The sequence below is a fragment of the Pelobates fuscus genome, chromosome 5 (genome assembly GCF_036172605.1).
Source record: "Pelobates fuscus isolate aPelFus1 chromosome 5, aPelFus1.pri, whole genome shotgun sequence".
Lineage (NCBI taxonomy): Eukaryota > Metazoa > Chordata > Amphibia > Anura > Pelobatidae > Pelobates > Pelobates fuscus.
The window spans coordinates 124,901,961-124,914,701 of NC_086321.1; the positions used below are offsets into that span (position 1 = coordinate 124,901,961).

Sequence of the window (12,741 nt, forward strand, 5' to 3'; positions counted from 1 at the left end):
GTAAAACTGTTTATTTTTAAATACCGTATATACTCGAGTATAAGCCGAGTTTTTCAGCCCATTTTTTGGGCTGAAAAACCCCAACTCGGCTTATACTCGAGTAACTGTCTGTATTATGGCAATTTACATTGCCATAATACAGACCGGGGGAGAGGGGGGCTGGCAGAGCTGTAACTTACCCGTCCTGCAGCTCCTGTCAGCTCTCTCCTCCTCTGCGCCGTCCGTTCAGCACCTCGGTCAGCTCCCAGTGTAAGTCTCGCGAGAGCCGCGGCTCTCGCGAGACTTACAGTGTGAGCTGATAGAAGGAGCTGCACGGACGGCGCAGAGGAGGAGAGAGCTGACAGGAGCTGCAGGACGGGTAAGTTACAGCTCTGCCAGCCCCCCTCTCCCCCCACTGAACTGCCACTGGACCACCAGGGAAGGAGCCCCCCTCCCTGCCATATATCAAGCAGGGAGGGGGGACGAAAAAAAAAATATATAAATAAAATAAAAAATAATAATAATAAAAAAAAAATTAATAACAAAAAAAAGGGGGATAAGGACCACTATGGGAGGGAGGGGGGGGGGATAAGGACCACTATTGGAGGGAGGGGGGGGCTAAGGACCACTATGGGAGGGAGGGGGGGGGATAAGGACCACTATTGGAGGGAGGGGGGTATAAGGACCACTATGGGAGGGAGGGGGGGGTATAAGGACCACTATGGGAGGGGGTGGGATAAGGACCACTATGGGAGGGAGGGGGGGGGGTATATGGACCACTATGGGAGGGATGGGGGGGGATAAGGAACACTATGGGAGGGAGAAGGGGGATAAGGACCACTATGAGAGGGAGGGGGTGGGATAAGGACCACTATGGGAGGGGAGGGGGAAGTAAGGACCACTAGGGGAGGGGAGGGTAAGGACCACTAGGGGAGGGGAGGGTAAGGACCACTAGGGGAGGGGAGGGTAAGGACCACTAGGGGAGGGGAGGGTAAGGACCACTAGGGGAGGGGTGAGTCAGGACCATTGGGTGGGGGGGTGAAGGAAAACGGGGGTGGGGAGGTAAGGACCACTGAGGGAGGAGGAGGGGAAGTCAGGACATATGGGGGGGGGAGGGGGCGGCAAAAAATTTTTTGCCTACGGCGGCAAATATCCTTGCACCGGCCCTGCACACACTGCATTCACACACTGCATTCATACACACACTGCATTCATGCACACACACACTGCACTCATACACACACTGCACTCATACACACACTGCACTCATACACACGCTGCACTCATACACACACGCTGCACTCATACACACACGCTGCACTCATACACACACGCTGCACTCATACACACACGCTGCACTCATACACACACACATACGCACACACTGCATTCATTATACACACACTGTAAATAAATATTCAATTAATATATTTTTTTTAGGATCTAATTTTATTTAGAAATTTACCAGTAGCTGCTGCATTTCCCACCCTAGTCTTATACTCGAGTCAATAAGTTTTCCCAGTTTTTTTGGATAAAATTAGGGGCCTCGGCTTATATTCGGGTCGGCTTATACTCGAGTATATACGGTAATATTTATAATATTTTTTCTCAAAAATGCTGTAAAAATTAGGGATTTAAAAATAAAAAAATAATAAATTCATGTTGATCTGCACTTTAGATTCCTCCTAAATACACTAAGTTGAATATTTGAAAGCACATTACCATCACAAAACATGTGCAGTACATTTGATTAGTTTTTGAACCATATTGATTACTGGGTTATTTTAATTTTAAAATAATTCTTATAATTTTCAGCAAATTTTTACCTTAAAAAAAATACAAACTTCTGTCCAAAGGTAGCAGTGTCCTCGTCTGAAGTGAAAGATCTCATCACAAGGGTGCTGGAGTGACCAATCACATTGGACCTGGGACATTTATGCTGTCAAAGCCAATAGAGGGAGTCACGGCACCCGACCAAAGACTGCTCAATAAGATCGCTTTGGCAGCACCTAGAGCTTTGAGTCAGGCTTGGTTACAGGCTGATGTCCTTACTATGGATGCAGTAGTACTTAAAATTAAGGATAATTGCCTAATGGATAAATTGCTCAGGCCTGCAACTCCACAGCCTCATTTCAGAAAACATGGCAGAAGTGTGAGTCTTATTGTAGTACATGGGGAAATGACACACCCAACCATTCACGGCAGCCCCATCTACCTCTATATTCTATCTTCTCTTCTCCTTCCTATTTAAACTTCTTCTTATACTTCTGTTTCATATATTCTTTATTGAATCAGTGCTTTCCTACTGGGCTTTCTTGACACCTGACCAAGTTTTTTACTCTTTTACTCGGTCAGTACAGTAAAAGAGCATCTCTCGACTCTCATACTGATAGCCACTAGTGTTGGACTTAACTATTAATGTTTTACATTGCGGGGTTAAGAGGACAGGGACACTGCTACAGACCACTTCATTAAGATGAAATAGCCTTGGTGACAATAGTGTTCCTTTAACCCCTTAAAGGACCACTCTAGTGCCAGGAAAACATACTCGTTTTCCTGGCACTAGAGTGCCCTGAGGGTGCCCCCACCCTCAGGGACCCACTCCCGCCGGGCTCTGGGGGGAGGAAGGGGTTAAACTTACCTCGTTCTCCAGCGCCGGGCGGGGAGCTTTCCTCCTCCTCCTCTTCTTCCTCGCGACGTCATCGGCTGAATGCGCATGCGCGGCAGGAGCCGCGCTCGCATTCAGCCAGTCGCATAGGAAAGCATTCATAATGCTTTCCTATGGACGCTTGCGTGCTCTCACTGTGATTTTCACAGTGAGAAGCACGCAAGCGCCTCTAGCGGCTGTCAATGAGACAGCCACTAGAGGCTCTGGAGGCTGGTTTAACCCTCAGTATAAACATAGCAGTTTCTCTGAAACTGCTATGTTTATAAAAAAAAGGGTAAAAGCTAGCTGGACCTGGCACCCAGACCACTTCATTAAGCTGAAGCGGTCTGGGTGCCTAGAGTGGTCCTTTAAGGACACATGACACGTGTGACATGTCATGATTCCCTTTTATTCCAGAAGTTTGGTCCTTAAGGGGTTAAAGGACTTGAAACTAAGGGAAACTCTTTTGGCATGGGGTAAGGAATTCCACAGGAATGGGGCCACTCTTGAAAAACCCTGCAGATGAGAGTTAGCAGTGTGAGAACGAGCAGATGACTGTAGCTTGCTTAATGTACGGAGAGTAAATGTTTGTAAGTTAGACTTTAATGTAACTTATTTGTATGTGTTATAGTAATCAGGGTCAGACCAAATAAGAATTTCAAGTGGTCATTTAAAATCCTGGCTAATCATGGATTCAGCTGGATTATATAGCTTTTTTCATGGTTGCATAAGTATAATTTCTTGGCACATGTGTTTTTGAATTGACCTTGGCTTTGTTCCTGATCCTAAGAGTCTCTGTAACACTTTTCTAACTTACTTATTTACCTGTTCTATTGATATATTGTTTACCTGACTCCACCTAGTCCTTTTTTTTTTTTTTTTTTGCTGTCTCTCTGTTAGCCTGACCTAGGCTTGCATTTGACTAAGTTTCCTCTGTATTGTACTTTAAAACTTGACACTCTAAGGACTGGCGATACGTCTATTTCAGTCCAGACTGTTATTGTTATCCTAGACTCCGCGTATTGGGGATTTTCTTCTTGACAGTCCCCATGTGATACATATTTAGGTATATTGTAAAGTCTTTCTACATAATAACACTATAATTATAATAATTAAGAATTCTGTTTCATGTATGTCACAAATGCCACTATCGTTCTGCTAACTGGGTGACATCTAGACGTGCCTAATCTTTCCTGTGGCTTCCATTCTGTTTATCCGAGATATTTACTGGATTCCTGGTTTATTTGTCCCTGCTTGTCTCAACCATTCTGATTTCTGTATCCCTGACCATTGGCTTGTTTTTGTTTGATTCTCAGTACCTCTATAACGCCTTGATATTTGGCTTGTACCTTGACATTGCCTTTTCTCTGTACTTTGTATGTTAAGTCGGGCCATTCTAAGGTCTATACCCCAGTCTAGAGCTCAAAGAGTCAATGTCTAACGCAATTAAAAATACAGCTCCCAAGGCAGTATCAATCACTGATAGTTTGTTTAATTTACTTTTTCTTTTATCTGCTTTATGTCAATGTCCAGTTCTGGTTAACCATTTTTTTAAATTCTATATTCATGCTGATTACTTATTTGGAGCAGTTAGTAAACAACACTCCTATATTCCATTGGGATACTCGTATCTGATATGGGAAAAGGCCATATTGTGCGTTTGTCAGCATGATTTCTGCTTTTATCTGGGGACCTTTGGATCAATACTGGTTTATCATAAAGAATCCCACAAACCTCTTCAATTTCATCAAGAATCACTTTTGAGGGTAAATATGTGAGGACTGTATTTAAAAATATCCTAGTTGGACATCAAGGTTTTCCCCAAAAAGTAAATTGCTCTCTGTATTCTTCACAATCTACACAATCTTCATAACATCGATATCAATAATGTACGGTTCAATAGTATGTTTACAATTGCTTTTCCTTGCTGCCCTTGAGGATGTATGTACATAGACTTTCTGAATAACCCAAAAGCTAGAAAAACTATTGAACGTGTACATGTCTCTTGGGTTCTTCAGCTATAAATTTCGATGTAATAATGTAAGTGCAAAGTTGTATTAAGAGAATGTATACAAATTTCAGATACTTCATTGTCATACAGGGATCTTGAATATGATAAACAAAAATATATTTTATTGTTATTTAAAGTTTTGGACATTTTCCAGGAAGCAATTATCTTCCTGATCTAGAGACAACCTAAAAGTAACAGAATGCTAGTCACTATTCTAGAGTGTGCTATTTATACAGCAACTAGCACTGGTTTATCTTCTGAGTCAGTGTCAATGAAATAGTATATAAGATAGTTAATGTATTTGGGCGCACACCATTCTCTGTCAAGCAATACAATGCGTATACAATACAAGGTTGTAAATCGTACCCACTTTTGTCATGCTTGAGAAAACAAGACTCACATATAATCCTCATTCTCCACCATGATGTTATGGGAAACAGTCAGATCAAACAAGAAATTTCATCTTCAGCATCGTGTTTATCTCAGGTTGCCCTTTACAGTCATTGGTCACAAAGGAAACCTTCTATTCATCTCAGAACTATCTGTTAGAAAACCAGAATATCTTACCCAGAGGATATGGTAGTACAGTTAACAATGGGTTACATGGCGACAGGTAGAGGCTAAGTGTAAATACCCCCCCAGGTGACTAGGGGTCCCCAAGCCCCTAGTAACCCCCCCACACTCAAACATTTTTAGTAAAGACCTACCCCCTCACCCTAAAAATAGTGAGGGGGACAATAAAACTAAACCCCTGTAAGTAAAAAATAACTTACAATTTGATGTCTTCTTTTTGTCCAAAGAATTCCAAAGAACTTTCCCACGCAGTGTAAAATTACACAGTGCACTCTGATTGGTTGGATTTCAAACCAACCAAACAGAGTGCTGTGACAAGTAAATGTAGAGGCTTACCTGTCAGTCTCTTCATTTACCTGTCAGAGAGCTCTGATTGGTTGGCTTAAACCAACCAATCAGAGTGCTCTGAACCTAATTGCAGGGCGTGGGAAGGCTTTCCCCGACCTGCGAAGCTCAGTCTGCGCAGTGCACTCGCTTGGAAAGACCAATCTTTCAGCCTTTTTGTAGATTGCTGCCTGATACCATGGGAATTAGGGAGCTGTCTGCTAAGCGGCTGCAAGATCCAGCCGCGGCACGAATAGGATTAGAATTCATTCATTAGAATGAAATTCCGATCAGAACAAAGTCCCGAATTGCATCCTAACATGAATGAATAAACTGTTCTCATTCTGTTAGGACGAAATTCAGTGGTTTCACCAGCGTTCTGTCTAAATAACAAGACGCTCGGGAATACTGACAGGAGGCATCGCGAGATCACGGAGGAAAGGTGAGAATTGTGGGGAAATTGCTTTGACCACAGAAAACAGAGCACACTTTGTTCCTCTGCTTGTCAGATATGGTCAGGCGTAGGAAACCTCCAAAAGACAGAGTAGTCCCTACTTTGTCTTATGTTTTAAAGAAAAGCAGAGCAGACAGGAAGAAATGAAGAACAGATCCTGACAGAGGGAGAGAAGAGGAATCGATTAAAGAAAGCTAAGTTCGGCATGACAGTGCCGCTTTAACAAGCTTGTTCTTAATGTGATTTAATAGTATTGTGATTATAGCCAACTTTGAAAATGCTACCCAAAGCCAGTATTGGGGTTATACCTTTTACCAGTATTACTTCAGTACCTCTTTATAGCAACACTTTTCTTCCTTTACCTGATACTTACTCTGTTTTTCTACTGCAGAGAAAACAGATTGCAGCATTTGTTAGAATAAGAACAAATCATCCACAGTACATTAGGTTGACAACTGCCTGCATAGGGATACCGCGTTAATAGCCCTGTTAATTATTTAACTTTCTCATTTGCTATAATGCCAGTATATTAGAAAACCGTAATTTTGACACTTTGCTGTGCTGTTATCATGCTCGCACACTGATAGTTACCGAGGGAGTGTACAAGACCTCATCATATTCGAGCCTATTCTAAGTACGTTAATAGAGTGAGCACCGGAACAATGCCAATCACATGTTTATATACCATTATTTACATAACCTCTGCATGATCTACTTCAGCTCACCCTTATATTTTTGTTTCATTTACAGCATCTTGAAAGCTATGAAGTCTGTGTCCGCAAACTGCGAGCTTGCCCAGGTTGGTAACAACAGTGAACGTGTATGTGTTTATATATATATATATATATATATATATAATATATATAGAGCGAGAGATGGATGGATGGTTGGACAGATGAACTCACGGACGAGAGAGAAAGGGAGGGAAGCAGTATTTTGTTTTCACTTTACCTGGTTAATATATTCATCCACTTAAAATTTACAGGAAACTTCCAAAACAGAAGATAAATCATTGATCACAAAAGAAGCCTTCTATTCGTCTCAGAACTATCTGTTAGAAAAACAAAGCATCTTACCCAGCAGTGGTATGTACATATAGTATGATTTGTAGAAAGTATATATGATATATAAAAACAAATACACTGTTTCTTATAAAACCGAATCAGTGACGCATTCTAATATTTTTTTGCATATGGCAGTAATTTCTCAATGAATAAAGTGTTCATTAGAATTAACAAAATATAAAATTTGACATTATTAAGAAAAAAACAATAATCAGTTACCAATGATATACAAATGTGAATTTGCTGACGCTATATAAATAATAAAATAATATGTAACAAAGTAAAATATGGAAATATGAGAAAGAAGAGAAAACAAAAACACAAACATGATTGACCCTACGGCATCTTTAGAAGTTTAGCATATCCCCCCGGACCTCCCCAATACAGTAAAACTGCACATCTTAGAGTGGCCTTTTATTGTGGCCAGCCTAAGGCACCCCTGTGCATAATCATGCTGTCTAATCAGCATCTTGATATGCCCCACCTGTGAGGTGGATGGATTATCTCGGCAAAGGAGAAGTGCTCACTAACACAGATTTAGACAGATTTGTGAACAATATTTGAGAGAAGTAGGCCCTTTGTGTACATAGAAAAAGTCCTAGATTTTTGAGTTCAGCTCATGAAAAATGGGGGCAAAAACAAAAGTATTGCGTTTATAATTGTGTAGTTAGATGACAACCAATGCATATTCAATTTTATAAAGAGATCGTCAGGAGTGTGTCGTGTGTACATTTTTACACCTAAGTGCCACTTTATCTTATGGTCACTACTGCTGTAGGTAGCGTAGTATCACACTTGGCCTTGACTCTGTCATTAACTCAATAGCACTGTAGGGACTCCATTTGTATAAGTAGACTGAAGCTTTCATAACAGGCCCATGACTGTATTTGGTCCCTATAGTTAAACTGCTAATTGTTCCCAGAGGAAGAATCCTTTTGTACAAATATTTTGTTAGCTTGTATTTGGTATATGTTTTTTTTTGGGGGGTGGAGGGGGTTTATAATAACATTATAGTTTGTACACACTTCACTTCAACTGTTCTGAATAACTCATTCAGGTGTATTGTTAAATAACACGTTTATTAACCCTTTAAGACCGGAGGGCGCCCTATTTTAAGCGGCTCTAAACGCCGCCGGGCATAATTATACGCCCTCCGGTCTTTTCTTACTTACCCGGTCGCCGGCGATCGCGGTTGGGGGGACTCCCAGGGAATTTGTTAACCGCGGCAGATCCTCCCTCCTGGGAGCCCCCTGGCCATGTGAGAGTGAGGTCCTTGCGAGGACCTCACAATCACATGGCCGGGATAGCTGGCTGAGGCATTGCCAGCAGGGGGACTAACTGTAATGACAGTTAGTCCCCCTGCAGGCTGGAAATTAAATTAAATTAAATAAAAATAAGTGTAAAAAAAATATATATACTTAGATCATATATATATATATATATATATATATATTGTATATGATCCAAGTATATATATATATATACACATATACATACACACACATACACTGTCTAGGTGTATTTTACTATTAATATATATATAAAATTATATATATATATTAATATCAAATTACACGTAGACTGATACTGATTAAATATATATATATATATATATATAATTATTGTTATATATATATTTATATATAATATAAAAAATATGTAAATACGTAAAAAATTAAAATGAAAAAAAATAATTAAAAATAAATTATTAAAAAATATATAGATGTGTGTTATTTCGTTCTAACTGTATTTTGATATTAATATATATATATTTATATCAAAATACACGTAGAACGAAATAATATATATATCTATATACATAAATATATACGTGTATATCCCATACTGTAGCGCTGTTCCTCTCCTATTTTTTTTTTCTGTTACGATACCTATATAAAAATAAAAATATAAAAAAAAAAATTATATATATACATATATTAATTCTACACATATATTTATGTAATATTTTTACATAATTATGTATCTTAATTACAATTAGCGGGACCTGCCTGACAACCCATGCCGAAAGTATAGGGAATTTAATTTGCTAGCACTATATTTAACCCTAGAACTTTCCAAGACACCATAAAACCTGTACATAGGGGGTACTGTTTTACTCGGGAGACTTCGCTGAACACAAATATTAGTGTTTCAAAACAGTAAAATGTTTTTGAAACAAATATTTGTGTTCAGCGAAGTCTCCCGAGTACAACAGTACCCCTCATGTACAGGTTTTATGGTGTTTTCAAAAGTTACAGCGTCAAATATAAGGCTTGAGTTTCATTTTTTTCACATTAAAATTCGCCAGATTGCTTACGTTGCCTTTGTGACCCTATGGTAGCCCAAGAATGAAAATTACCCCTATGATGGCATACCATTTGCAATAGTAGACAACGCAAGGTATTGCAAATGGGGTATGTCCAGTCTTTTTTAGTAGCCACTTAGTCACAAACACTGGCCAAAATTGGCGTTTTTTGCATTTTTCACACACAAACAAATACTAACGCTAACTTTGGCCAGTGTTTGTGACCAAATGGCTACTAAAAAATACTGGACATACCCCATTTGCAATACCTTGGGTTGTCTACTATTGCAAATGGTATGCCATTATGGGTGTAAATTTATTTCCTGGGCTACTATACAGTCTCAAAGGCAACGTAACCAATCTGGCAAATTTCAATTTCAAATGTAACACGCTATATTTGACCCTGTAACTTCCCAAAACACCATAAAACCTGTACATAGGGGTACTGTTTTACACGTGAGACTTTGCTGAATACAAATATGTGTATTTTATTGCAGTAAAAGCAAACAGTATTATGACATTGACAGTTAAAATGTCATGTAGAACTAAAAAAATAACAAAATGTCTTATTTTCTCCCATTTTTTTCATATTAAATTATGTTTCATAGCTAAATATTTGATATTAAATGAAAGCCTTGTTTCCCCTGAATAAAATGATATATAATAAGGGAGGGGGGGATTTAATATGAAAGAGGTGAATTACGGTTGGACAGACATATAGCGCAAATGCCAGGTTTTGTTTACGTTTTGTTCTGTTCACAGCGTGTACATTTGGCTCAGTCCTTAAGGGGTTAAAAATATGTTTTCACCTATATTTTGGATAGGTTGGTCTGTTTGATTGCTACGCAGTAGATTGTACGTCTGTAGGTTTGTTAACAGGTTAATCTCCTTCTGATATTGCTATTGTTTCCTTGTTTTTGTAAGTCACTAAATGATTACACAATGCACTATTTTTTTATTTCCGCATGGTCAAAAACATGCTTGGTCTTTCTTTGGATGGAATAAAATATTCTCCTTAATAGATTAATGATGCAGAGTATCTATGGAACCAGCACTCTGCACGCCACAGAGGTATCTAAGAAATACCTTTTTGAATGTCACAAAGATAGCTCCATATAGGAAATAATTAGCCTCCTTTACTTATAATTTGATGAATTCTTGACTAGTGTTCTTGAGTGAATTTTTGGCCAGTGTATGTTATCATATTATTGTTCTTTGGGAGTCCAAACAAGCTAATTGAAGAAACTCCTGGCATGGTTGATGTATACAAAATTAATGTTAAATGTATATATTTAGAATCCCTGTATGTAACAAATGAATTCTTGTCTGCCCCACTGTTACTTAGTATAAAAACATAATATTATTGTGCAATATCTAAATTATTGGCTATAGCCATATTCTTCTTCTCTTTGCACTATCCCGTTAATTTTATTTCTAGAGGAGGATCATTCCGAGGATGACACCATGAAAGAACCTTTCGGAGAGGACAGGCCATATTCAGCGTCTCCTCAGACATCTGTCCATGCTGTAGAGAAAGCTTCCACACCAGGTTCTGTTCAAGCTCTTTTAGCAGCATCTCCTAGACAGGGAGCACAAAAGCCTTTACAGATCTTGAACTGCCCCACCACAAGTGACCATGCAGCAGGAGAAACACTGAACAAGAAACATATGGTTCCACTTGTGCCCAAGACTGAATCAAAAACATCCCTCTCATTTCCGTCTTCATTTTATACGGTCAAGACCAACTCTCTGCTCAACAACCACCATCAAAGCATTGGTGTACATGATTCCAGTCCACTCAGTGATCAGTCAGAAGGGAGCAATTCTAGCTCACTGGATGAAGAACATCTAGACACATCTGAAATTGCTTTCCAAGTTAAGGAGCAGCTGCTGAAACACAACATTGGACAGCGTGTGTTTGGACATTATGTCCTGGGTCTTTCTCAGGGTTCAGTGAGTGAAATCTTGGCCCGACCCAAACCTTGGAGAAAACTGACAGTAAAAGGAAAAGAGCCCTTTGTGAAGATGAAACAGTTTATTTCTGATGAGCAGAATGTCCTTGCTTTGAGAACGATTCAGGTGCGACAAAGAGGTAAGTTGGGACTTTACTTTTATAGGATAAAATATTAGTTTGCTCAGGTTGATTAAAAACTGAAGTAGTGATTTTGTGTTGGATACAAAACAAGTTGCACAACTAGTCTGCACAAAACAAAATTCTGAATATCAAATTCATAGGTGCTGTCTCACTCCTGTCTGCATTCTACAGTAGTCTGCCTACAATGGATCTGCTGTCGTTGCATTCTCTAGACAAACCTTGTAGTATAAGGAAGGCACAAGCTAGTATCTGTTCATATACACTCCCCATTGCGTGTCTGTCTTGTCCCCTTGTATCTACATGTGCTCCATATCTCCATTATCCCACATAGTTTTCCTTCCAACAGAATGGGAATTAGATTTATGACTGGGCATGAGAGGGGCTGCAGGATATGTAATAGGAAATCGGGGCATGTCATTCATCCGTGGCAAAGGCCATGATGTGAGTGGCAGGAAGTATGAATGGGAAGGAAGGTCACATGTGGAAAGTGACAGGGAACATAAGATGTATTTTTGGTATAAACTTGTCCAGTGTATTGGTTATGGTACAAAGAACAAGTCTCCTTTTTTTTTTTTAGTAATCCATTTTAAGGCAGTTTGACAATAACTGGGGCTCTCCCCATATTTATAGTGTGACCCTTCTCCATTTGCATAACTAATACCAATTCCATTCGACATGGGCAATAATGATTGTTTGAGAATGCCATTGTCTTTCTGTTTTACTCACTTGTTTTGTTACCATTACATTTGTGTATTAGGCACCTATTGTAAAGTAGTGCAGAACACTATATAAATCCCTTTAAAAAATTTCCATACTCTTTTTTTTTTTTTCTCAGGAAGCATTACACCACGAATTAGAACCCCAGAAACAGGTTCTGATGATGCCATCAAAAGTATCCTGGAACAAGCGAAAAAAGAGATACAGTCTCAGAAAGGGGGTGAGTCTTTATTCCAATATATTCACACTCACGCTTGTGCCTTGATACACATTCCATGTGGGTTTGTTGTACGTTATTGTCATTTTATTCTAGGAATATACAGTATTGCAACATAAAATGGAAAAAAACTGAACCTTGGGTATCTAACAGGGCCGGACTGGGAAAAAAATTAGGCCCGGGCATTTTTCAATCAGAGCGGCCCCCTAAGAAGGGAGCGGGGCCAGAGAGGGTGTGTTTTGTCATCACTAATTACAAGCATGCCCCCTCTCAAAGTGAGCATGTTGGTTCAATGTGCAGAGCCGCGCTGAAGAGCTCTGGCATTAGAAAAAGGCCCTGAATTTGTTCTGCGCAG

At 39.5% G+C, this 12,741-nt stretch overlaps 1 protein-coding gene across 1 annotated transcript in view; it reads left to right on the forward strand.

Annotated features, from left to right (window-relative positions):
• CUX2 (cut like homeobox 2) overlaps nt 1-12,741 on the forward strand; it is a 403,117-nt gene that overhangs the window by 346,479 nt on the left and 43,897 nt on the right. The window contains exons 13-16 of the mRNA XM_063454230.1: nt 6,739-6,787; nt 6,974-7,073; nt 10,796-11,449; nt 12,288-12,389. Of these exons, the coding sequence (XP_063310300.1) occupies nt 6,739-6,787; nt 6,974-7,073; nt 10,796-11,449; nt 12,288-12,389 (905 nt within the window). The remainder of the gene's footprint in view (nt 1-6,738; nt 6,788-6,973; nt 7,074-10,795; nt 11,450-12,287; nt 12,390-12,741) is intronic.